General features: G+C 55.1%; 1 protein-coding gene across 1 annotated transcript; it reads left to right on the top strand.

Moving 5' to 3' along the window:
• Positions 1 to 25,976, top strand: LOC119936117 (SREBF chaperone). Its single transcript, XM_038755526.1, is given in 25 exon segments — positions 1 to 208; positions 682 to 811; positions 2,475 to 2,632; positions 4,524 to 4,744; positions 4,858 to 4,963; positions 5,782 to 5,957; positions 6,077 to 6,203; positions 9,122 to 9,234; positions 11,869 to 11,963; positions 16,188 to 16,286; positions 16,496 to 16,720; positions 16,809 to 16,985; positions 16,987 to 17,171; positions 18,213 to 18,392; positions 18,465 to 18,666; positions 18,769 to 18,884; positions 18,966 to 19,166; positions 19,168 to 19,267; positions 19,269 to 19,385; positions 22,059 to 22,144; positions 22,273 to 22,355; positions 22,436 to 22,605; positions 25,210 to 25,290; positions 25,403 to 25,609; positions 25,691 to 25,976. Coding segments are annotated over 25 exon segments (3,723 nt in total). The 5' UTR covers positions 1 to 86; the 3' UTR covers positions 25,937 to 25,976.
• The last annotated feature ends 63 nt before the right edge of the window (positions 25,977 to 26,039 follow it).

Genomic DNA, 26,039 nt, shown 5'->3' with positions numbered 1-26,039 from the left:
CCGCGCGCCCCCGGCCCCCGCCAATGGTGACCCCGCTTCATCCCCTGTGGCGCTGCGGGATGGCCCCGAGGTGACATCGGCTGAGGATGACCCTGACGGAGAGGCTGCGGGAGAAGATATCGCGGGCCTTCTACCGCCACGGGCTGCTCTGCGCCTCCTACCCCATCCCCATCATCGTCTTCACCGCCCTGTGCATCGTGGCCTGCTGGTAAGCCCGGCGGGCGGCGGGGCCGGTGGACCGGGGGGCGCGGCACAGCCGGCGGGCCACCCACGGCCCCACCGTTTCCTTGAGAAGCAGCGTGGCTCAGTGGAAATCGCCGGGGTCCTGGGTTCCAATCCCAGCTCGGCCCCCGGTCAGCTGGGCGACTTGGGGCGAGTCGCTTCACTTCTCTGGGCCTCGGTGACCTCATCTGGAAAGTGGGGATTGAGACTGTGGGTCCTCCGTGGGGCAGCCTGCTGCTGCTTGTTATGGCTGCCAGTTCCGTTGTGTGCCCCCGAGCACTTAGTACAGTGCTCTGCACGTAGTAAGCGCGCGGGAAATACCACCGGTCGGTCGGTTGGAAGGAGGCAGCGGGGCCGGGGTGTGTGTCTGCGTCTTCTGCCTCTCTTCTCCTAAAGAGGCTAACCTTTTCTCCCTTCGCGCCCCCCGGCCTGCGCCCTCGCCCCGTCTGCCGGGCCCAGCTCCCCGCTCCTGAAGTTGCCCCTGCCCGGCACGGGCCCCGAGGAGTACAGCACCCCGGCGAAGGACTACGCTCCGCCGCCTTCCGAGCCGGACCCCGCGCAGAGAGAGGCCGGCGAGCAGCCCGACTGGGTGAGGCCGGCCGGCGGAGGGGGCGGAGGGCAGCGCCCGCAGGGGATGCCCACACCCCATCCCTGGTTCCCGTTCTTCCCCCGGGGGGTGGTCGCTTCGGCTTCTCCCTCAGGGTGGGAGGTGAATGTGTCGGTCACTGTTACCGTGGGCTCCCTGGAGGAGGCCCCACGTGAGTGGGAGAAGGGGGCGAGGAAAAACAGGGAGGGGGAGGAAAGAGAGAGGGGGGAAGAAAAAAGATTGGGGGGGGAGAGGGAGAAAAAAGAGGGGAGAAAAAGATGGGGGAGAAGGGGAGAAAGGAGCGAATAAAGGGGGAGAGTGAAAAAGGGGAGAAAAGCGGGAGAGGAAAAGGGAGAGAAAAATGGGGAGAGTGAAAAAAGGGAAGAGAAAAGAGGGGAAAGGGGGAGAGTGAAAAAGGGGAGAGAAGGGGGGAGGAAAAAGGGGGGAGGGAAAAAGGAAGAGAAAAGGGGAGAGAAGGGGAGAGTGAAAAGGGGGAGAAAAGGGAGAGTGAAAAAGAGGGGAGGAAAAAAGGGAAGAAAAATGGGGAGAGTGAAAAAGGGGAGAGAAGAGAGGGGAGAGGAAAAAGGGGAGAGTGACAAAGGGGAGGAAAAATGGGAATAGGAAAGGGAGAGAAAGGGGGAGAGTGATAGAGGGGAGAGAAGAGAGGGGAGAGGAAAAAGGGGAGAGAAAGGGGGAGAAAAAAGGGAAGAGAAGAGAGGGGAGAGGAAAAGGGGGAGAGTGAAAAAGGGGAGGGAAAAAAGGGAAGAAAAAAGGAGAGAAGGGAAGAGTGAAAAAGGGGAGAGAAGAGAGGGGAGAGGAAAAGGGAGAGAAGGGGGAGAGTGAAAAAGAGGGGAGAAAAAAGAAGAGAAAAGGGGAGAAAAGAGAGGGGAGAGAGAAAGGGGGAGAATAAAGGGAAGAGAAAAGAGGGGAGAGAAAAGGGGAGAGTGAAAAAGGGGAGGAAAAAAGAGGGGAGAGAAAGGGGGAGAGTGAAAAGGGAGAGGGGAGAGGAAAAAGGGGAGAGAAGGGGAAAGTGAAAAAGAGGGGAGGAAAAAAGGGAAGAAAAAAAGGAGAGAAAGGGGGAGAGTGAAAGAGGGGAGAGGGGGAGAGTGAAAAGGGGGAGAAAAAAGGGAAGAGAAGAGGGGAGAGGGAAGAGAAGAGGGGAGAGGGAAGAGGAAAGAGGGGAGAGTAAAACAGGGAAGAGAAAAGAGGGGAGAGAAAGGGGGAGAGTGAAAAAGAGTGGAGAGGAGGGGAGAGGAAAGGGAGAAAGGGGGAAAGTGAAAAAGGGGAGAAAAAAGGGAAGAGAAAAAGGGGGAGAGTGAAAAAGGGGAGGAAAAAAGGGAAGAGAAAAGAGGGGAGAGGAAAAAGTGGATAGGAGAGAGAAGGGAGAGAGAGAAGAGGGAGAGAGAACTAGTTTTTTTGCCAGTTGCATTTCCTGCTCCCCTCTCTGGCAGCGGGCATGCTCCAGGTCTACCAGTCTGTCCAGTGAGCCCATGGGCCCGCCCGCTGGAGCACCGCAGGGCACTGGGGGCCGGGGGAGGGCAGGAGGGGTCGAAGGCCTGCGGCTGAGGTCGCGGGCGTCCCTAGCCCGCGCCACGGTGCGAGCCGCCACCCCCGTCCCCTCTCCTCCCGTCCGGTCCGGTCCGGTCCGGTCCCGTCCCCCCGGCAGTACGTGGGCGCCCCCGTGGCCTACATCCAGCAGATCTTCGTCAAGGCCACCGTGTCCCCGTGGCCCAGCGACTTCCTGGCGGCGGACGTGTTCCGTTCGCCGCTGTCGCGCGTCTTCCAGCTGGTGGAGGAGGTCCGCAACCACGTCCTCAGAGACGGGTAAGCCCGGGGGGGGCCGCCCCTCCGGACTCCCGACTCCCGCTCCCGCCGGAGAAAAGCCAGTCGGTCAGGCGTATTTTCTGAGCGCTCACTGTATTAAGCGCTTGGGAGAGGACAACACTCCATTTATTTGACTTGTACATATCTATTCTATCTATTTTATTTTGTTAGGATGTTTGGTTTTGTTCTCTGTCTCCCCCTTTTAGACTGTGAGCCCGCTGCTGGGTAGGGACCGTCTCTAGATGTTGCCAACTTGGACTTCCCAAGCGCTTAGTCCAGTGCTCTGCACACAGTAAGCGCCCAATAAATACAATTGATGATGATGGTGATGACAACAGAGCAGTAAGCAGGCACATTCCCTGCCCCCCACGGGTTTACAGTCTAGAGGGGCCTGGGTAAAGGAAGGGAGGCCGCCGGCTGCGTGATCTCCGCACACGGTAAGCGCTCAGTAAATACGACTGAAACGGTCCCTGCTTGGACCGCTGGGTCCTTGTCACCTCCTGTGTAGCATAACTGAACTACTCTGTGCCTCGGTTCCCTCATCTGTAAAATGGGGACTAAGATTGTGAGCCCTTCTAGGCGGTGAGCCCACTGTCGGGTAGGGACCGTCTCTAAATGTTGCCAACTTGGACTTCCCAAGCGCTTAGTACAGTGCTCTGCACACAGTAAGCGCTCAATAAGTACGATTGATTGATTGATGGAGCCCCGCATGGGACAACCTGATCACCTTGTATCCTCCCCAGCGCCTAGAACGGTGCTTTGCACATAATAAGCGCTTAACAAATACCAGAATTATTGTTATTATAACGATAATGCTGACTAGTTGGGGTGTTTAATCGGGGCTTGCTATGTACTGAGCGCCGGGGTAAAGGCAGGGTAATCGGGGTGGGCGCAGCCCCCGTCCCACTTGGTGTTCCCGATCTGAGACGGAGGTAGAGCGGGCATCTCATTCATCATCGTCATCATCAATCGTATTTATTGAGCGCTTACTGTGTGCAGAGCACTGTACTAAGCGCTTGGGAAGTACAAGTCGACAACATATAAAGTCCCTACCCAGCAGTGGGCTCATTCCCATTTCACAGGTACGGAAACCAGTCGGGGGTATTTATTGAGCCCCTTCCGTGCAGGGCACCTCACAGAGAAGCAGCGTGGCTCGGTGGAAAGAGCCCGGGCTTTGGAGTCGGAGGACATGGGTTCGAATCCCGGCTCTGCCACCTGTCTGCTGTGGGACCTTGGGCCAGTCACTTCTCTGAGCCTCAGTTCCCTCATCTGCAAAATGGGGATTAGGACTGTGAGCCCCCCGTGGGACAACCTGATCGCTTTGCATCCCCCCCCAAGCGCGTAGAACAGTGCTTTGCACATAGTAAGCGCTTAACAAATGCCAACATGATTATTAGTATTTTGTCAAGCAGCCTGGCTTAATGGAAAAAGCCCCGACTTGGGAGCCAGAAGTCCTGGGTTCTAATCCCAGCTCTGCCACTTGTCAGCTGTGTGACTTTGGGCAGGTCTCTTACCGTCTCTGTGTCTCCGTTCCCTCATCTGTCAAATGGGGATGAAGACTGTGAGCCCCACGTGGGACAACCTGATCACCTTGTATCTCCCCCAGCGCTTAGAACAGGGCTTGGCACGTAGTAAGCGCTTAACAGATACCATCATCATCATCATCAGTAACTGAGTGGCTGGGAGAGTATTCCCCCGCCCCAGCGCTCAGTACAGTGCCCGATAGGAAGCGCGTAACGAATGCCGCGGTGATCAGGATGCTGCCGGGAGCAGGGTGGCGAGGGGACGCTCTGGGGCCGAGGGCAGGGTGGGGCCCGGACTTTCTGGGGGAGGGCTGGGGGGCCGTCCCGGAGGCGGCGGCCGTTCCCAGGGACCGTTTTCCCGCCGGCAGCTCCGGGAGCGAGAGCCTGGAGGAGCTGTGCCTGCAGGTGACGGACCTGCTGCCGGGGCTGAGGAAGCTGAGGGACCTGCTGCCCGAGCATGGCTGCCTCCTCCTCTCGCCCGGGAACTTCTGGCAGAACGACCGCGGCCGCTTCCACGCCGACCCGGACGTCATCCGCACCGTCCACCAGCACGAACCCAAGACCCTGCAGACCTCGGCCACGCTCAAAGGTGCCCGCGGGTGGCCGGGCCGGTCGGGGGGGGTGGGCCCGCGGGAGAAATTCCCGGTCCCAACGCGGCCTCCCCTCCCTCCTCCGGGACGGTCCGCCGTCCTGTGCCTGCAGACCTGCTGTTCGGAGTCCCCGGGAAGTACAGCCGGGTCAGCCTGTACAACCGGAAGAGGATGGTGTCCTACGCCATCACCCTCGTCTTCCGCCGCTACCACTCCAAGTGAGGGCCCCGGGGGCGGCCGCGCGAGGGGTACGCGGGCGGAATGCCGTCGGAGGGCACGGCCCCGGCTCCGCCGATGGTCAGCTGGGTGACCTTGAGCCATTCATTCATTCATTCATTCAGTCGTATTTACTGAGCGCTTACTGTGTGCAGAGCACTGGACTAAGCGCTCGGGAAGGACCAGTTGGCGACACATAGCGACGGTCCCTACCCAACTTCACTTCTCTGTCAAATGGGGGTGAAGACCGGGAGCCCCCCGTGGGACCACCTTGTCACCTTGGGCAAGTCACTTAACTTACCTGAGCCTCGGCGACCTCACCTGTAAAATGGGGATTAAGACCGCGAGCCCCACGTGGGACAACCTGATCACTTTGGATCCCCCCCAAGCGCTCAGAGCAGTGCTTTGCGCATAGTAAGCGCTTAACAAATGCCAACATGGTTATCGTTACCGAACGGCTGGGAGAATATTCCCCCGCCCCAGCGCTCGGTTCAGTGCTTGGCACATAGGAAGCGCGTAACGAATACCACGGTTATCAGGGTGCTGCCAGGAGCATCCTCCCCGGCACTTAGAACATAGCAAGCGCTCAATAAATGCAATTATTCAGTACATCCCCCCAAGGGCCAGCTTCCCCCCGCTCTCCCCGGGCTCTGGGGCCAGCCCTTACCGCGTGCCGAACGCTTGGGACAGGGCGGTACGGCGGTGTCGACAGACACGGTCCCCGGCCTCAAGGATCTCGCGGGCCGGGGGGCCGTCGGCGGGAGAGCTTCCCCACCGGGGGTCCCGGCCCACCCTCCGCCCCCCGCGTGTGTGAACCCAGGTTCCTGAGCAGCCTGCGGGCCCGGCTGAAGGTCCTCCACCCGAGCCCCAACTGCAGCCGGCTGCGGGAGGATCGCCTGGTCCACGTGCACTTCAAAGAGGAGATCGGCGTGGCCGAGCTCATCCCCCTCGTCACCACCTACGTCATCCTCTTCGCCTACATCTACTTCTCCACGCGTACGTCCGGGGCCCGGGGCCGCTCCCCTCCGGGGTCGCCGTTGCCCGTCAGCCCCGGCCGGCCCCGGGTGGGCTTCCTCCCCCCCACTGAGGGGCCGTTGGCTCGGTTTCCCCTTCAGGGAAGATTGACATGGTGAAGTCCAAGTGGGGCCTGGCGTTGGCCGCGGTGGTGACGGTCCTCAGCTCCCTGCTCATGTCCGTGGGGCTGTGCACGCTCTTCGGCCTGACGCCCACCCTCAACGGCGGGTAGGTCTCTCCCTCGCTCCCCATCCCGGGAACGGGCATCTCCGAGCCGAAAGGGACGGGGAAAATCTGGGCGCCGAGCTCCCCGGCCGGAGGGCGGCCCTCCGTTCCCGGGGATCGCCGGCGGGACGGTTCCTTCCCGGCGGGAATTCCTCTGGCCCCGGGATACGGTGGCGGCATGGTCCTTGCCACCAGGAAGGCACAAAGGGGCGAAAACGTCCCCCCCAAAATACCACTATCAATCAATCGTATTTATTGAGCGCTTACTGTGTGCACAGCACTGTACTAAGCGCTTGGGAAATACAAGTGGGCAACGTATAGAGACAGTCCCTACCCAACAGTGGGCTCACTCTCGCTACCTTCCAACGTGTCTTGACGTCGGCCATCTCCTTTATCCCCCCAACATCCCCGTGGGGGCAGGGGGAATCGTCCCCCCTTTTAACCAGGGAGCAGCCGAGCTCAGAGAGGTGAAGCGACTCAACCCGGGTCGCCCAGCAGATAATAATAATAATAATAATAAAAATAGCATTTATTAAGCGCCGTGAAGGCTTACAGTCTTCATCCCCATTTGACAGATGAGGTGACTGAGGCCTTTGCACATAGTAAGCGCTTAATAAATGCCATTATTATTATTATTATTATGGGTTTAGTAACCCATAATAACCCACAGTTTTAGACTGTGAGCCCACTGTTGGGTAGGGACTGTCTCTATATGTTGCCAGTTTGTACTTCCCAAGCGCTTAGCACAGTGCTCTGCACACAGTAAGCGCTCAATAAATATGATTGATGATGATGATGATGAGGCCCAGAGAATAATAACAATGGCATTTCTTAGGCGCTGTGAAGGCTTCCAGTCTTCACCCCCATTTGACAGATGAGGTGACTGAGGCCCAGAGAATAACAATGGCATTTATTAAGCGCTGTGAAGGCTTCCAGTCTTCATCCCCATTTGACAGATGAGGTGACTGAGGCACAGAGAATAATAACAATGGCATTTTTTAAGCACTGTGAAGGCTCACAGTCTTCATCCCCATTTGACAGATGAGGTGACTGAGGCTCAGAGAATAACAATGGCATTTATTAAGCGCTGTGAAGGCTTCCAGTCTTCATCCCCATTTGACAGATGAGGTGACCGAGGCCCAGAGAATAATAACAATGGCATTTATTAAGCGCTGTGAAGGCTCACAGTCTTCATCCCCATTTGACAGATGAGCAAAAAAAAAAGAGAAGCAGCTTGGCTCAGTGGAAAGAGCCCGGGCTTGGGAGTCAGAGGTCATGGGTTCTAATCCCGGCTCCGCCACTTGTCTGCTGTGTGACTTTGGCCAAGTCACTTCACTTCTCCGGGCCTCAGTTACCTCAACTGTAAAATGGGGATTAAGACTGTGAGCCCCCCGAGGGACAACCTGATCACCTTGTAACCGCACCAGCGCTTAGAACAGTGCTTTGCACATAGTAAGTGCTTAATAAATGCCATTATTATTATTATTATGAGGTGACTGAGGCACAGAGAATAATAATAATAGCATTTACTAAGCATTTACTATGTGCCAAGCACTGTTCTAAGCACTGGGGAGGTTACATAGTGATCAGGTTGTCCCACGGGGGGCTCACAGTCTTCATCCCCATTTGACAGACGAGGTGACCGAGGCCCAGAGAATAATAGTAATAGCATTTACTAAGCGCTTACTATGTGCCAAGCACTGTTCTAAGCGCTGGGGAGGTTCCAAGGTGATCAGGTTGTCCCACGTGGTGGGGGGGGCTCCCAGTCTTCATCCCCATTTGACAGACGAGGTGACCGAGGCCCACAGAATAATAATAATAGCATTTACTAAGCGCTTACTATGTGCCAAGCACTGTTCTAAGCGCCAGGGTTGACACAAGGTAATCAAGTTGTCCCGCGTGGGGCGCTCAGACTCAATCCCCATTTTCCATATATCAATCATATTTATTGAGCGCTTACTGTGTGCAGAGCACTGTACTAAGCACTTGGGAAGTCCATGACTCGCCTAAGGTCACACAAGAAAAAGTCCAAGTTGGCAACATCTAGAGACGGTCCCTACCCAACAGCGGGCTCACAGTCTAAAAGGGGGCCGCCCAAGGCTTCCGTCCGATGTGTCCCCCACCGTCATCATCATCAATCGTATTTATTGAGCGCTTACTGTGTGCAGAGCAATGTCGGACGGGGCTGGTCTCGCTCCGCCAGGAGGCCCGATAATAATAACAATAATAATAATAATAATGGTATTTGTTAAGCGCTTACTATGTGCAAAGCACCGTTCTAAGCGCTGGGGAGGTTACACGGTGATCAGGTTGTCCCACGGGGGGCTCACAGTTTCAGTCCCCATTTTACAGATGAGGTCACTGGGGTACAGAGAAGTGACTTGCCCAAGGTCACACAGAGCTGAGATTTGAACCCATGACCTCTGACTCCAAAGCCCGGGCTCTTTCCATTGAGCCACGCTGCTTCTCGATGCCAGGCCGGGGTAGGGCCACCCCCTGCAAAGGGCGAAGTCGCCCGGGTGGCTTTACCTGTATATATGTGTATATATATGTATATGTATATATGTATATGTATATATGTTTGTACATATTTATTACTCTATTTATTTTACTTGTACATATCTATCCTATTTATTTTATTTTGTTAGTATGTTTGGTTTTCTTCTCTGTCTCCCCCTTTTAGACTGTGAGCTCACTGTTGGGTAGGGACTGTCTCTATATGTTGCCAATTTGTACTTCCCAAGAGCTTAGTACAGTGCTCTGCACATAGTAAGCGCTCAATAAATACGATTGATGATGATGATGCTCGCCCCTCGCCGGGCCCCGCCGCGGCGGATCCGCGGTTAGGGGTGCGAGGTCTCTGCGGACGGGCGCTCAGCTGGGGCCCGCGGCCCCCGGGACCGCTTTCTGCTTCTCCCCAGGGAGATCTTCCCCTACCTGGTGGTGGTCATCGGGCTGGAGAACGTGCTGGTCCTCACCAAGTCGGTCGTGTCCACCCCGGTGGACCTGGAGGTGAAGCTGAGGATCGCCCAAGGTACCACGGCTGCGGCCGGCCGGTGGCGGGGGGACGGAGGGGTCCCCCCCGGGCAGCCTCCCCCCCGCCGCCCCAGGGCTTGCGTCGGCTTAAGAGTTGGTCTCGGCGCTTGGGAGACTCCAGTACCACGGCTTTGTCGGTTGATAATAATAATGACGGCATTTATTAAGCGCTCACTATGTGCCAAGCACTGTTCTAAGCACTGGGGAAGTTGCAAGTTGTCCCACAGCGGGGCTCACAGTCTTCATCCCCATTTTAATAATAGTAATAATGGCATTTATTAAGCGCTTACTATGTGCCAAGCACCGTTCTAAGCGCCGGGGAGGTTACAAGGTGATCAGGTTGCCCCACGGCGGGGCTCACGGTCTTCATCCCCATTTTAATAATAATAATGGCATTTATTAAGCGCTTACTATGTGCAAAGCACCGTTCTAAGCACTGGGGTGGCGATCAGGTTGTCCCACGGTGGGGCTCACAGTCTTCATCCCCATTTTAGTAATAATAATAATGGCATTTATTAAGCGCTTACTATGTGCAAAGCACCGTTCTAAGCACTGGGGAGGTTACAAGGTGATCAGGTTGTCCCATGGTGGGGGCTCACGGTCTTACTCCTCATTTTAATAATAATAATAATGTCCTTTATTAAGCGCTTACTATGTGCAAAGCACTGTTCTAAGCACTGGGGAGGTTACAAGGTGATCAGGTTGTCCTACAGTGGGGCCCAGAGAATAATAATAATAATAATGATGGCATTTATTAAGCGCTTACTATGTGCAAAGCACTGTTCTAAGCGCCGGGGAGGTTACAAGGTGATCAGGTTGCCCCACAGCGGGGCTCACAGTCTTCATCCCCATTTTAGTAATAATAATAATGGCATTTATTAAGCGCTTACTATGTGCAAAGCACCGTTCTAAGCGCCGGGGAGGTTACAAGGTGATCAGGTTGTCCCACGGTGGGGGGGCTCACGGTCTTACTCCTCATTTTAATAATAATAATAATGGCATTTATTAAGCGCTTACTATGTGCAAAGCACCGTTCTAAGTGCCGGGGAGGTTACAAGGTGATCAGGTTGTCCCACGGTGGGGGGGCTCACAGTCTTACTCCTCATTTTAATAATAATAGTAATGGCATTTATTAAGCGCTTACTATGTGCAAAGCACCGTTCTAAGCACTGGGGAGGTTACAAGGTGATCAGGTTGTCCCATGGTGGGGCTCACAGTCTTCATCCCCATTTTAATAACAATAATAATAATAATGGTATTTATTAAGTGCTTACTATGTGCAAAGCACCGTTCTAAGCACCGGGGAGGTTACAAGGTGATCAGGTTGTCCCACGGTGGGGGGGCTCACAGTCTTACTCCTCATTTTAATAATAATAATAATGGCCTTTATTAAGCACTTACTATGTGCAAAGCACTGTTCTAAGCACTGGGGAGGTTACATGGTGATCAGGTTGTCCCACAGTGGGGGGGCTCAGTCTTACTCCTCGTTTTAATAATAATAATAATAATGGCATTTATTAAGCACTTACTATGTGCAAAACACCATTCTAAGCGCCGGGGAGGTTACAAGGTGATGAGGTGGTCCCACGGGGGGCTCACAGTCTTCATTCCCATTTTAATAATAATAATAATTATGGCATTTATTAAGCGCTTACTATGTGCAAAGCACTGTTCTGAGCGCTGCGGAGGTTACAAGGTGATCAGGTTGTCCCACGGACAAGAGAAGCAGCCCGGGCTTTGGAGTCCGAGGTCACGGGTTCCAATCCCACTCTGCCAATTGTCAGCTGTGTGGCTTTGGGCAAGACACTTCACTTCTCTGGGCCTCAGTTCCCTCATCTGGAAAATGGGGATGAGGGCTGTGAGCCCCCCGTGGGACAACCTGATCACCTTGTATCCCCCCCAGCGCTTAGAACAGTGCTTTGCACATAGTAAGGGCTTAACGAATACCATCATCATTATTATTAATCCCCATTTTCCAGATGAGGGAACTGAGGGCCGGAGAAATTCAGTGACTTGCCCGAAGTCACGCCGCATTTGAACCCCTGGACCTCCGACTCCAAAGCCCGGGCTCTTTCCACTGGGCCACGCTGCTTCCCTGGGCCTCGGTCCGCCCGCGGGGGGGCCAATCAATCAATCCATCAATCGTATTTATTGAGCGCTTACCGTGTGCAGAGCACTGTACTAAGCGCTTGGGAAGTCCAAGTCGGCAACATCTAGAGACGGTCCCGACCCAACAGCGGGCTCACAGTCGAGAAGGCGATGCGGGCGCGCCGTCCGTCCGTTGGGATGGCACGAGGAGTTCGACGGTGAGCCCGCTGTCGGGTAGGGACCGTCTCACCATGGACTTTCCCAAGCGCTTAGTCCAGTGCTCTGCACACAGTAAGCGCTCAATAAATACGATTGATTGATTGATTGATTGAGGAAAGCGGGGCTCCAGCGGCAGCCTTCCCTCGCTCCCGTCCAGCTCCGCGCGGATTCCCGCCTCCCGCTTTCTCCGCCCCCGCTCCGGGTGTCGAGGCCCTGGGAAGCGGGTCGTGGGAGCGAGGCAGGGCCCTGCCCTCGGCGGGCGACCACTTTTCCTCGGAGCGGGTCCTCGGGGCCTCTGGCTCACAGCCACCGCCTCTCCCTCCAGGCCTGAGCAACGAGAGCTGGTCCATCATGAAGAACATGGCCACGGAGCTGGGCATCATCCTCATCGGCTATTTCACCCTGGTCCCGGCCATCCAGGTACCCGCGGCGGATTCGGTGCAGGGGACGCGGGGTTTGTTAAGCGGCGGGACCCCCCTGCCCGACTCGCGGTAATCGACGCCCGCGCTGTGAGCCCGCTGTTGGGTCGGGACCGTCTCTCTATGTTGCCAACTTGTACTTCCCAAGCGCTTAGTCCAGTGCTCTGCACACAGGAAGCGCTCAATAAATACGATCGAATGAATGAATGAACGCCCCTGAGCCTCCCGATCCTCGGAGGGGAGGCCGGCACTAAATAATAATAATAATAATAAAGATGGCATTTGTTAAGCGCTTATTATGTGCAAAGCACCGTTGTAAGCGCTGGGGAGGTTACAAGGCGATCAGGTTGTCCCGCGGGGGGCTCACAGTCTTCACCCCCATTTGACAGATGAGGGAACTGAGGCGCTGAGAAGTGACTTGCCCAAAGTCACCCAGCTGACGATTGGCAGAGCCGGGATTTGAACCCGTGACCTCTGACTCCAAAACCCGGGCTCTTTCCACTGAGCCACGCTGCTTCTCCAGTGGAGAAATGGGTCAGCTCCCATCGTGGGGGCGGCGGGGGTACGGGACGTTTGCCCTCATATAATAGTAATAATAATGGCATCTATAATAATAATAATAATGATGATGGCATTTATTAAGCGCTTACTATGTGCAGAGCACTGTTCTAAGCGCTGATCTATTGAGCGCTTACTATGTGCAAAGCACTGTTGTAAGCACTGGGGAGGTTACAAGGTGATCAGGTTGTCCCACGGGGACGGCATGAGGAGAGCCGGGCTCCAGCAGACACAGTCTGTTGTATTTATGTTTGTACGTATTTATTACTCTATTTTACCATTTTATTTTGTTAATATGTTTTGCTTTGTTCTCTACTACTACTACTGATGGCATTTATTAAGCGCTTACTACGTGCAAAGCACCGTTCTAAGCGCTGGGGAGGTTACCAGATGATCAGGTTGGCCCTCGGGGGGGCTCACAGTCTTCATCCCCATTTTACAGATGAGGGAACTGAGGCACTGAGAAGTGAAGTGACTTGCCCAAAGTCACCCAGCTGACACTTGGCCGGGCCGGGATTTGAACCCGTGACCTCTGACTCCAAAACCCAGGCTCTTTCCACTGAGCCACGCTGCTTCTCCAATGGAGAAATGGGTCATCTCTCATTGTGGGGGCGGCGGGGGTACGGGACGTTTGCCCTTGTATAACAATAATAATAATAATGGCATTTATTAAGCGCTTACTATGTGCAAAGCACTGTTGTAAGTGCTGGGGAGGTTACAGGGTGATCAGGTTGTCCCACAGGGACAACAGTCTTTTAGACTGTGAGCCAACTGTTGGGTAGGGACTATCTATATGTTGCCAACTTGGACTTCCCAAGCGCTCAGTACAGTGCTCTGCACACAGTAAGCGCTCAATAAATACGATTGATTGATTGATTGATTGTTGGGATGGCACGTGGAGAGCCGGGGTCCAACAGACACAGTCTGTTGTATGTACGTTTGCACGTATTTATTGCTCTACCATTTTATTTTGTTAATATGTTTTGCTTTGTTCTCTGCCTCCCCCTTCTAGACTGTGAGCCCACTGTTGGGTAGGGACCGGCTCTAGATGTTGCCGACTCATACTTCCCAAGCGCTTAGTCCAGTGCTCTGCACAAAGGAAGCGCTCCATAGATAGTAATAATAATAATAATGGCATTTATTAAGCGCTTACTATGTGCCAAGCACTGTTCTAAGCGCTGGGGAGGTTACAAGGTGATCAGCTTGCCCCCCGTGGGGCTCACAGTCTTAAACCCCATTTTCCAGATGGGGGAACTGAGGCCCAGAGAAGTGACTTGCCCCAAGTCACACGGCTAGCAAGTGGCAGAGCTGGGACTTGAACCCATGACCTCGGACTCCCAAGCGCGAGCTCTTTCCACTGAGCCACGCTGTTTGAATGAATGAATGAATGAGCACAATCTCAATCCCCATTTTCCAGATGAGGTCACTGAGGCCCAGAGAAGTTAAGTGACTTGCTCCAAATCACCCGGCTGACAGTTGGCGGAGCCGGGATTTGAACCCGTGACCTGGGACTCCAAAGCCCGGGCTCTTTCCACTGAGCCACGCCGCTTCTCTTAGCCCCGAGAAGCAACGGCCTAGAGGCCGGAGCCCGGGCCTGGGGGACATTAGGACCCCCGTTCTAGTCCCGGATCCGCCCCTTGTCTGCCGGACGACCTTGGGCGAGTCCCTTGGCCTCTCTGCCCCCTCCCCTGTAAAATGGGGGTGAAGACTGTGATGTGCGCCTCCCCCCTTTAGACGGTAAGCCCACCGCGGGCAGGGCACGTCCCCCTTTCTTGTCGTAGTGTATTTTCCCCAGCGCCCCGCGCACGGCAAGCGCTTAAAGACCGTGAGCCCACTGTTGGGTAGGGACTGTCTCTATATGTTTATAGAACATAACATAACAGCGCTTAGAACAGTGCTTTGCACATAGTAAGCGCTTAATAAATGCCATTATTATTATTATATGTTGCCAACTTGTACTTCCCAAGCGCTTAGTACAGTGCTCTGCACACAGTAAGCGCTCAACAAATACGATTGATGATGATGATGATTTGTAAAGCGCTTACTATGTGCCAAGCACTGTTCTAAGCGCTGGGGGAGGTTACAAGGCGATCAGGTTGCCCCACGGGGGGCTCACAGTCTTAATCCCCGTTTCACAGATGAGGTCACTGAGGCCCAGGGAAGTGAAGTGACTTGCCCAAAGTCACCCAGCTGACAGTTGGCAGAGCCGGGATTTGAACCCATGATCTCTGACTCCAAAGCCCGGGCTCTTTCCACTGAGCCATGCTGTTTTATTTTGTTCTCGGTCTCCCCCTTCTAGACTGTGAGCCCACTGTTGGGTAGGGACCATCACTATATTCCTGTATATATGTATATGTTTGTACACATTTATTACTCTATTTATTTATTTTACTTGTACATATCTATTCTATTTATTTTATTTTGTTAGCATGGTTGGTTTTGTTCTCTGTCTCCCCCTTTTAGACTCTGAGCCCACTGCTGGGTAGGGACTGTCTCTAGATGTTGCCAACTTGTCCTTCCCAAGCGCTTAGTCCAGTGCTCTGCACACAGTAAGCGCTCAATAAATACGATCGATGATGATGATGATTCATTCAATCGTATTTATTAAACGCTTACCGTGTGCAGAGCACTGGACTAAGCGCTTGGGAAGCACAAGTCAGTAACAGTGCTCTGCACACAGTAAGCGCTCAATAAATACGATCGATGAAGATGATTCATTCAATCGTATTTATTAAGTGCTTACCGTGTGCAGAGCACTGTACTAAGCGCTTGGGAAGCACAAGTCGGTAACAGTGCTCGGCACACAGTAAGCGCTCAATAACTACGATTGATGATGATGACGATTCATTCAATCGTTTTTATAAAGCGCTTACCGTGTGCAGAGCACTGTACTAAGCGCTTGGGAAGCACAAGTCGGTAACAGTGCTCGGCACACAGTAAGCGCTCAATAACTACGATTGATGATGATGACGATTCATTCAATCGTTTTTATAAAGCGCTTACCGTGTGCAGAGCACTGTACTAAGCGCTTGGGAAGCACAAGTCGGTAACAGTGCTCGGCACACAGTAAGTGCTCAATAAATACGATTGATGATGATGACGATTCATTCAATCGTTTTTATAAAGCGCTTACCGTGTGCGGAGCACTGTACTAAGCGCTTGGGAAGCACAAGTCGGTAACAGTGCTCTGCACACGGTAAGCGCTCAATAAATACGATTGATGATGATGATGATTCACTCAATCGTTTTTATAAAGCGCTTACCGTGTGCAGAGCACTGTACTAAGCGCTTGGGAAGCACAAGTCGGTAACAGTGCTCTGCACACAGTAAGCGCTCAATAAATATGATTGATGATGATGATGATGATTCTTCAATTGTTTTTATAAAGCGCTTACCGTGTGCGGAGCACTGTACTAAGCGCTTTGGAAGCACAAGTCGGTAACAGTGCTCGGCACACAGTAAGCGCTCAATAAATACGATTGATTGATTGACTAATAGATCTGACCCACCGCTTAGGACCGAGTAGCGTCAACCTGTCCTTCCCGAGCGCTCAGCCCGGCGCCCCGCACGCGGTGAGCGCTCAGTAAATACGATTGAATGAATGAGGAAAACACGGTTGCATGAATGAATGAGGAAAACGGCCAACCCAGGAGTCTCCCGCCCGCAGGAGTTCTGCATGTTTGCCGTGGTGGGCGTCGTGTCCGACTTCTTCCTCCAGATGCTCTTCTTCACCACCGTCCTGTCCATCGACATCCGCCGCATGGAGGTGAGGCCGCGCGTCCACCCCGGGGGTCAATCAATCAATCAATCAATCAATCGTATTTACTGAGCGCTTACTATGTGCAGAGCACTGGACTAAGCGCTTGGGAAGGACAAACTGGCATCACGTAGAGACAGTCCCTACCCAACAGTGGGCTCACAGTCTAAAAGGGGGTCGGTCCCGACCGGCCGTCGCCGTCCCTCCCGTCCCCGCAGCTGGCCGACCTGAACAAGCGGCTGCCCCCGGAAGCCTGCCTGCCCGCGCCGGCCAAGCCCTCGGGGCGCGGTGCCCGGCGGTCCGAGCGCCGGCCGGCCCTGCGGCCCGCCACCCCGCACACCATCACGCTGCAGCCCCCGGCCTTCCGCAACCTGCGCCTCCCCAAGCGGCTGCGCGTCGTCTACTTCCTGGCCCGCACCCGTCTGGCGCAGAGGCTCATCATGGTAGGGACGGTGGCGGGGGACCCCGGGGCCGGGCGCGGGGGACCCCGGGGGCGGGCCCCGCGGCCACCCTGCGCCCTCCCCGCCGCAGGTGGGCACGGTGATCTGGATCGGCATCCTGCTGTACACGGACCCCGCCGGGCTGCGCACCTACCTGACGGCCCAGGTGACGACGGAGCAGAGCCCGCTGGGCGAGGCGGGGCTGCCCCCCATGCCCGGGCCCGGCGGGGTGCTGCCCGCCGACCCCCAGAGCGCCCTGGCGGTGCTCCCCCCCCGGCGGCCCCAGGCCCGCGGAGAACGAGACGCCCGCCCGGCCGCCCCCGGAGGGGCGGGAGGCCAGGAGGGCCCCGGAGGTGCTGACCTGGGGGCCCGAGGACCGGGACAGCTGGAGGAAACTCTCCTTCCGCCACTGGCCGACCCTCTTCGGCTACTACAACGTCACCCTGGCCAAGAGGTGAGGGCCGCCGGGAGCCGTCGCCGACGAGTCCCCTCTCGTTCGTTCGGTCGTACTCACTGAGCCCACTGTTGGGTAGGGACTGTCTCCGTATGTTGCCAATTTGTCCTTCCCAAGCGCTTAGTCCAGTGCTCTGCACGTAGTAAGCGCTCAATAAATACGATTGATGATGATGGAGCGCTTACTGTGTGCACAGCACTGCGCGCTTGGGAAGTCCAGGTCGGCAACATCTAGACACGGGCCCTACCCAGCAGCGGGGCGAGACGCTTCACTTCTCTGGGCCTCAGTTCCCTCATCTGGAATATGGGGGTGAAGGCCGTGAGCCCCCCGTGGGACAACCTCATCACCTTGTATCCTCCCCCACCAGCGCTTAGAACAGTGCTTGGCGCATAGAAAGCGCTTAACAAATACCGTCGTTATTATTATTAATCTCATTTTCCAGATGAGGGAACCGAGGGCCGGAGAAGTTCAGGGACTTGCCCACAGTCACGCCGCATTTGAACCCCTGGACCTCCGACTCCAAAGCCTGGGCTCTTTCCACTGAGCCACACTGCCCACCCACGGGGGGGTCAATCAATCAATCAATCGTATTTACTCTATTATTACTCCATTCATTTATTTATTTATTTTACCTGTAGATATCTCTTCTATTTATTTTATTTTCTTAGTACGTTTGGTTTTGTTCTCCGTCTCCCCCTTTTAGACTGCGAGCCCACTGTTGGGCAGGGCTGTCTCTAGATGTTGCCAGCTTGGACTTCCCCAGCGCTTAGTCCAGCGCTCTGCGCACAGTCAGCGCTCAATAAATACGACTGATTGATTGATTGATTGATTGAGCGCTTCCTGTGTGCAGAGCACTGGACTAAGCGCCTGGGAAGTCCAAGTCGGCAACGTCTAGGGCCGGGCCCTACCCGACAGCGGGCTCACGGGCTAGAAGGGGGAGACGGACGACAAAACCAAACATATCAACAAAATAAAATAAATAAGAAGGTCTCGGTCTCCCGCTTCCGGGCCCCGCCTGACCTCTGCCCCCGCCCGGCCCAGGTACATCAGCCTGCTCCCGGTGATCCCCGTCACCCTCTACCTGAACCCCCGGGAGGCCCTGGAGGCGCGGCACCCGCAGGAGGCCGAGCGCTACCAGCCCCTGGCGCCCGCCGGGCCCGAGCCGGGGGAGGCGGAACCCGCACCCAGGCCCCGGGGCCACGGGGACGTCACCCTCTACAAGTAAGGGCGGCCGGGGCCGGGGGGCGGGGGCGGGGGGGGCCCGGCGGGGCGCTGACGGCGGCGTGCCCGCAGGGTGGCAGCCCTCGGCCTGGCCTCGGGCATCGTCCTGGTGCTGCTGCTGTTCTGCCTGTACCGCGTGCTCTGCCCCAAGAACTACGGGCAGCACGGGCCGGCCCACGCCCGCCGCAAGCGGGGTGACCTGCCCTGCGACGACTACGGCTACGCCCCGCCCGAGACGGAGATCGTCCCGCTGGTCCTGCGCGGGCACCTCATGGTGAGCGCGGGCGGCTCCATCCCCTCGGACCGTGCCCCGGGTCGGCCCGCGCGGCGGGGCGGGGCGGGGGGGGTCAGCCGGCCGGACGCTCTCCCCTCGCAGGACATCGAGTGCCTGGCCAGCGACGGGATGCTCCTGGCCAGCTGCTGCCTGGTGGGCCAGATCCGCGTGTGGGACGCCCAGACGGGCGACTGCCTCACCCTCATCCCCAAGCAGGGGTAGGTACGGCGCCCGCCCCGGCCCCTTCCTCCCGCCCGCCCCGCGGCCCGGCTGACCGGACGCCTCCCCCCGCCCCCCAGGCCGCGCCGGGACAGCGGCGGGGTCTTCGACTCCCAGGAGCCGTGGGAGCAGCCGGCGGACGGGGGCGGCCCCGAGGAGGCCCCGCCGCCGCCGCCCCCGCTCTTCGGCGACCAGCCGGACCTGAGCGGCCTCATCGACACCGACTTCGCGGAGCGGCCGCCGGGCCCGCCGGAGCCCCCCGGGCCCGAGCCCCGCCACCGCCGGCCCCCCCGGCTACGACTTCGGCAGCCTGGTGCGGCGGGCGTACGGCGAGGAGGGGCCGGCCGGACCCCCGGGCCCGGGGCCGCCCGAGGACGAGGCCCGCGGCCCCCCCGGACAAGGGCTCGCCCCTCCCCGCCTGGGGCCCCGACGGCGCCGTGTGGAGCCTGGACCTGCAGGGGAACCTCATCGTGGCCGGCCGCGGCGACGGCAAGCTGGAGGTGGGTCCCCGCGCCTCGGTTTCCCTCAGCCGCGGAACGGGGGCGAAGGCCGCCCGCCCCACCGGCTCGCGTCTGCCCGCCGCGGCGTCCGGTAGGCGGTTGGCCCGGAGCAAGCGCTCGACCGACTGATTGATTGACCGATTCAGAATTCAGTGGACGCATTCAGCTCTATACCGTTGGTGGAGATCCTTGGTGATCTTTAGGGCTTACAGGGTGTAAGATATACGTATATTACATGTATATATATGTATATCAATCAATCAATCAATCAGTCGTATTTATTGAGCGCTTACTGTCTGCAGAGCACTGGACTAAGCGCTTGGGAAGTCCAAGTTGGCAACATCTAGAGACAGTCCCTACCCAACAGCGGGCTCACAGTCTAAAAGGGGGAGACAGAGAACAAAACCAAACGTACTAACAAAATAAAATAGATTAGATATGTACAAGTAAAATAGAGTAATAAATATGTACAAACATATATACATATATACAGGTGCTGTGGGGAAGGGAAGGAGGTAAGATGGGGGGGATGGAGAGGGGGATATATATATGTTTGTATGTATTGTACGTGTTTATTACTATATCATCAATCGTATTTATTGAGCGCTTACTATGTGCAGAGCACTGTACTAAGCGCTTGGGAAGTACAAATTGGCAACATATAGAGACAGTCCCTACCCAACAGTGGGCTCACAGTCTATATTTACTATATTTTACTTGTACGTAGTTGTATTAATTTTATTCTGTTAATATGCTTTGTTTTGATGATGATGGCATCTGTTAAGCACTATGTGCAAAGCACTGTTCTAAGCGCTGGGGGAGGTTACAATCAATCAATCGTATTTATTGAGCGCTTACTATGTGCAGAGCACTGTACTAAGCGCTTGGGAAGTACAAATTGACATCACATAGAGACAGTCCCTACCCAACAGTGGGCTCACAGTCTAAAAGGGGGAGACAGAGAACAGAACCAAACATACCAACAAAATAAAATAAGTAGGATAGAAATGTACAAGTAAAATAAATAAATAAATAAATAGAGTAATAAATATGTACAACTATATATAAATATATACAGGTGCTGTGGGGAAGGGAAGGAGGTAAGACGGGGGGATGGAGAGGGGGACGAGGGGGAGAGGAAAGAAGGGGCTCAGTCTGGGAAGGCCTCCTGGAGGAGGTGAGCTCTCAGCAGGGCCTTGAAGGGAGGAAGAGAGCGAGCTTGGCGGGTGGGCAGAGGGATTGGGGGCATTCCAGGCCCGGGGGAGGACGTGGGCCGGGGGTCGATGGCGGGACAGGCGAGAGCGAGGTACAGTGAGGAGATTAGTGGTGGAGGAGCGGAGGGTGCGGGCTGCGATGGACAAGGAGAGAAGGGAGGTGAGGGAGGAGGGGGCGAGGTCATGGACAGCCTTGAAGCCCAGGGAGGAGTTAGAAGGTGATCAAGTTGTCCCACGGGGGGCTCAAAGCTTTAATCCCCATTTCACAGATGAGGGAACTGAGGCCCAGAGAAGTGAAGTGACTTGCCCAAAGTCACCCAGTTGACAGTTGGCAGAGCCGGGATTTGAACCCATGGCCTCTAACTCCAAAGCCCGGGCTCTTTCCACCGAGCCACGCTGTTTGGTTTTGTTGTCTGTCTCCCCCTTCTAGACTGTGAGCCCACGGTTGGGTAGGGACCGTCACTATATTCATTCAATCGTATTTATTAAGCGCTTACTGTGTGCAGAGCACTGTACTGAGCGCTTGGGAAGTACAAGTCGGTAACGTAGACGGTCCCTACCCGACAATGGGCTCACAGTCTAGAAGGGGGAGACAGACAACAAGACATATGTTGCCAACTTGGACTTCCCAAGTGCTTAGTCCAGTGCTCGGCACACAGTAAGCGCTCAATAAATACGAATGAACGAATGAATGACCGACACCGCTGACTTCCCAAGTGCTTAGTCCAGTGCTCTGCAACACAGTGAGCGCTCAATAAATACGAATGAACGAATGAATGACCGATACCGCTGACTTCTATTTTATTTTGTTAGTATGTTTGGTTTTGTTCTCTGTCTCCCCCTTTTAGACTGTGAGCCCACTGTTGGGTAGGGACTGTCTCTATATTTTGCCAATTTGTACTTCCCAAGAGCTTAGTACAGTGCTGTGCACATAGTAAGCGCTCAATAAATACAATTGATGATGATGATGATGATGATGACTTCCCAAGTGCTTAGCCCAGTGCTCTGCAACACAGTAAGCGCTCAATAAATACGAATGAACGAATGAATGACCGATACCGTTGACTTCCCAAGTGCTTAGCCCAGTGCTCTGCAACACAGTAAGCGCTCAATAAATACAAATGAACGAATGAACGACCGATACCGTTGACTTCCCAAGTGCTTAGTCCAGTGCTCTGCAACACAGTAAGCGCTCAATAAATACGAATGAACGAATGAATGACCGATACCGCTGACTTCCCAAGTGCTTAGTCCAGTGCTCTGCAACACAGTGAGCGCTCAATAAATACGAATGAACGAATGAATGACCGACACCGCTGACTTCCCAAGTGCTTAGTCCAGTGCTCTGCAACACAGTGAGCGCTCAATAAATACGAATGAACGAATGAATGACCGATACCGTTGAGGTCAAAAAAAAAAAAAAAGCGAGCGGAGCGGGGGGCCGGGGGTCTGATTGCAGGTGTGGGACGCCATCGAGGGCACCCTGTGCTGCAGCAGCGAGGAGGCCTCCGCGGGCATCACCGCCCTCGTCTTCCTCAACAAGCGGTGAGGGGGCACCGGGCCGGGCGGGAGGGGGGAGGGACCAAGCGCTTAGCCCAGTGCTGTGCCCCCAGTAAGCGCGCAATCAATACGATTGATCGATCGATTTATTAAGCCGCCGTTTCCCGCTCCAGGATCGTAGCCGCCCGGCTCAACGGCGCCCTGGATTTCTTCTCCCTGGAGACGGGCTCGGCCCCGAACCAGCTGCAGTTCCGAGGTGGGGTCCCCCTCCCCGGTTCCCGTTGGCCCGCCGTCCCTCCCCGGCGGCGGTGCCCGCTCACGGCCGCTTCCCCGCAGGCACCCCGGGCCGGGGCAGCGCCCCGACGGCCCCGGCGTACGGCGGCGGCGGCGAGGTGGTGCGATGCCGCCTGACCCACACGGTGCCCTGCGCCCACCAGAAGCCCATCACCGCCCTGAAGGCCGCCGCCGGGCGGCTGGTGACCGGGAGCCAGGACCACACTCTGAGGGTGAGTCCGTCCCCCGCTTTTGGCGGGCGGCGAGGGCGGGCACGGAGCTTTGTTTTGTTGTCCTGTATATATGTACGTATTTATTACTCACGACAAACACCCCCCTCAGCCCCGCCAGCCGCTGAGCGGTGGGCGGTGAGGGCGGGCACGGAGCTTTGTTTTGTTGTCCTGTATATATGTACGTATTTACTACTCTATTTTACTTGTACATCTATTCTATTTTATTTTGTTAATATGTTTGGTTTTGTTCTCTGTCATCCCCCTTCTAGACTGTGAGCCCGCTGTTGGGTAGGGACTATAGTATATGTTGCCCTGACATATACGTTGCCCTGACATATATATGTTGCCCATGCCGCGAGGGCGGGCACGGAGCTTTGTTTTGTTGTCCTGTATATATGTACGTATTTATTAATTACTCTATTTTACTTGTACATATCTATTCTATTGATTTTATTTTGTTAATATGTTTGGTTTGGTTCTCTGTCTCCCCCTTCTAGACTGTAAGCCCACTGTTGGGTAGGGACTGTATATGTTGCCCCGACAAACGCCCCCCCAGCCCCGCCGGCCGCTGAGCGGCAGGCAGCGAGGGCGGGCACGGAGCTTTGTTTTGTTGCCCTGTATATACGTACGTATTTATTACTCTATTTTACTTGTACGTATCTATTTATTTTATTTTGTTAATATGTTTGGTTTGTTCTCTGTCTCCCCACTTCTAGACTGTGAGCCCACTGTTGGGTAGGGACTGTATATGTTGCCCTGACATATATATGTTGCCCGTGCCACAAGGGCGGGCACGGAGCTTTGTTTTGTTGTCCTGTATATATGTACGTATTTATTACTCTATTTATTTTACTTGTACGTATCTATTCTATTGATTCTATTTTGTTAACATGTTTGGTTTTGTTCTCTGTCTCCCCCTTCTAGACTGTGAGCCCGCTGTTGGGTAGGGACTATGTTGCCCTGGCAACCGACCCCCCCAGCCCCGCCGGGCGGCGAGGGCGGGCGCGGAGCTTTGTTTTGTTGTCCTGTATATATGTACGTATTTATCACTCATTTATTTTACTTGTACATATCTATTCTACTGATTTTATTTTGTTAACATGTTTGGTTTTGTTCTCTGTCTCCCCCTTCTAGACTGTGAGCCCACTGTTGGGTAGGGACTGTATATGTTGCCCTGACAACCACCCCCCCCCAGCCCTGCCGGGCGGCGAGGGCGGGCACGGAGCTTTGTTTTGTTGTCTTGTATATATGTACGTATTTATTACTCATTTATTTTACTTGTACATATCTATTCTATTTATTTTATTTTGTTAATATCAATCAATCGTATTGATTGAGCGCTTACTGTGTGCAGAGCACTGGACTAAGCACTTGGGAAGTACAAGTTGGCAACGTATAGAGACGGTCCCTACCCAAAAGGGGGCTCACAGTCAAAAATATGTTAATATGTTTGGTTTTGTTGCCCGTCTCCCCCTTCTAAACTGTAAGCCCGCCTCTAGATGTTGCCGCTTGTACTTCCCAAGCGCTTAGTCCAGTGCTCTGCACACAGTAAGCGCTCAATAAATACGATTGATTGATTGTCCATCTCCCCCCCTTCTAGACTGTGAGCCTGCTGTTGGGTCGGGCCCGTCTCTAGATGTTGCAAAAACTTGTACTTCCCAAGCGCTTAGTACAGTGCTCTGCACACAGTATGCGCTCAATAAATACAATTGAATGACTGTATATATTTGTACATATTACTCTATTTTACTTGAACATACTTATTCCATTTATTTTACTGTACTTTCCAAGCGCTTAATAGAGTTCTGTGCACACAGTAAGCGCTCAGTAAATACGATTGAATGCATGAATGAATTTGGTTTATATGTTTTGTTGTCTGCCTCCCCCTTCTAGACTGTGAGCCCGCTGTCGGGTAGGGACCGTCTCTAGATGTTGCCAACTTGTGCTTCCCAAGCGCTTAGTCCAGTGCTCTGCACACAGTAAGCGCTCAATAAATAAGATTGAATGAATGAATGAATGAATGAAGTTGGTTTATATGTTTTGTTTCGTTGTCCGTCTCCTCCTTCTAGACTGTGAGCCCACTGTCGGGTAGGGACCGTCTCTAGATGTTGCCAACTTGTACTTCCCAAGCACTTAATATATGTCCTGTATATATGTATACCCTGTATATGCATATATATATATACGTATATATGGTTGTACATATTTATTACTCTATCTTGTACATATCTATTCTATTTTGTTAGTATGTTTGGTTTTGTTCTCTGTCTCCCCCTTCTAGACTGTGAGCCCGCTGTCGGGTAGGGACCGTCTCTATGTGTTGCCGACTTGAACTTCCCAAGTGCTCAGCACACAGTAAGCGCTCAATAACTACGATTGATTAATGCAGTGCTGTGCACACGACTGAATGAACGAATGAATGGAAGAATTTGGTTTATATGTTCTGTTTCGTCGTCCGTCTCCCCCTTCTAGACTGTGAGCCCGCTGTCGGGTAGGGACCGTCTCTCTCTGTTGCCGACTTGGGCATCCCAAGCGCTCTGCGCACAGTAAGCGCTCAATAAATACGACTGAACGAATGAACGAACCCGTCCCCCCGGCTTCCAGGTGTACCGGCTGGAAGACTCCTGCTGCCTCTTCACCCTCCAGGGTCACTCGGGGGCCATCACGGCCGTGTACATCGACCAGGTGACCACCCCGGGCGGCGCCGCGGCCCACGGGGCGGGGGGTCTCCTCCCCAGGCGCTCGGGGGCGGGCGAAGGGCCCCCCCCCCCAAAGCCGACCCCTCCGTTGCCCACAGACGATGGTGCTGGCCAGCGGGGGCCAGGACGGGGCCATCTGCCTGTGGGACGTGCTGACGGGCAGCCGGGTCAGCCACGTGTTCGCCCACCGCGGGGACGTCACCTCTCTCACCTGCACGGCCTCCTGCGTCATCAGCAGCGGCCTGGACGACGTCCTCAGCGTCTGGGACCGCGGCACGGGCATCAAGCTCTACTCCATCCAGCAGGTAGGCCGGGGCCCGCGGGGCGGGGGGCCGGCGGGGGGGCCCGCGGCCGGGCGCCCAACGCTCCGGCCCGTCTCCCGCCAGGACCTGGGCTGCGGGGCCAGCCTGGGCGTCATCTCCGACAGCCTGCTGGTGACCGGGGGCCAGGGCTGCGTCTCCTTCTGGGACCTCAACTACGGCGACCTGCTGCAGACGGTCTACCTGGGCAAGAGCTGCGAGGGGCAGCCCGCCCGCCAGCTGCTGGTGCTGGACAACGCCGCCATCGTCTGCAACTTCGGCAGCGAGCTCAGCCTGGTCTACGTGCCCTCCGTGCTGGAGAAGCTGGACTGAGCGGCGCCGGGCGGAATTAAACTCGCCTTTTCTTTTTTTTAAAAAAAAAAAAAAAAAAGATCCCGGCCGGGCCGCGGGCGCCGTCTCCTTTCCTTCGCGGACT

This window comes from Tachyglossus aculeatus, chromosome 13, assembly GCF_015852505.1.
Source record: "Tachyglossus aculeatus isolate mTacAcu1 chromosome 13, mTacAcu1.pri, whole genome shotgun sequence".
NCBI classification, from domain to species: Eukaryota; Metazoa; Chordata; class Mammalia; order Monotremata; family Tachyglossidae; genus Tachyglossus; species Tachyglossus aculeatus.
This window is presented reverse-complemented; position numbering and strand designations above follow the sequence as displayed.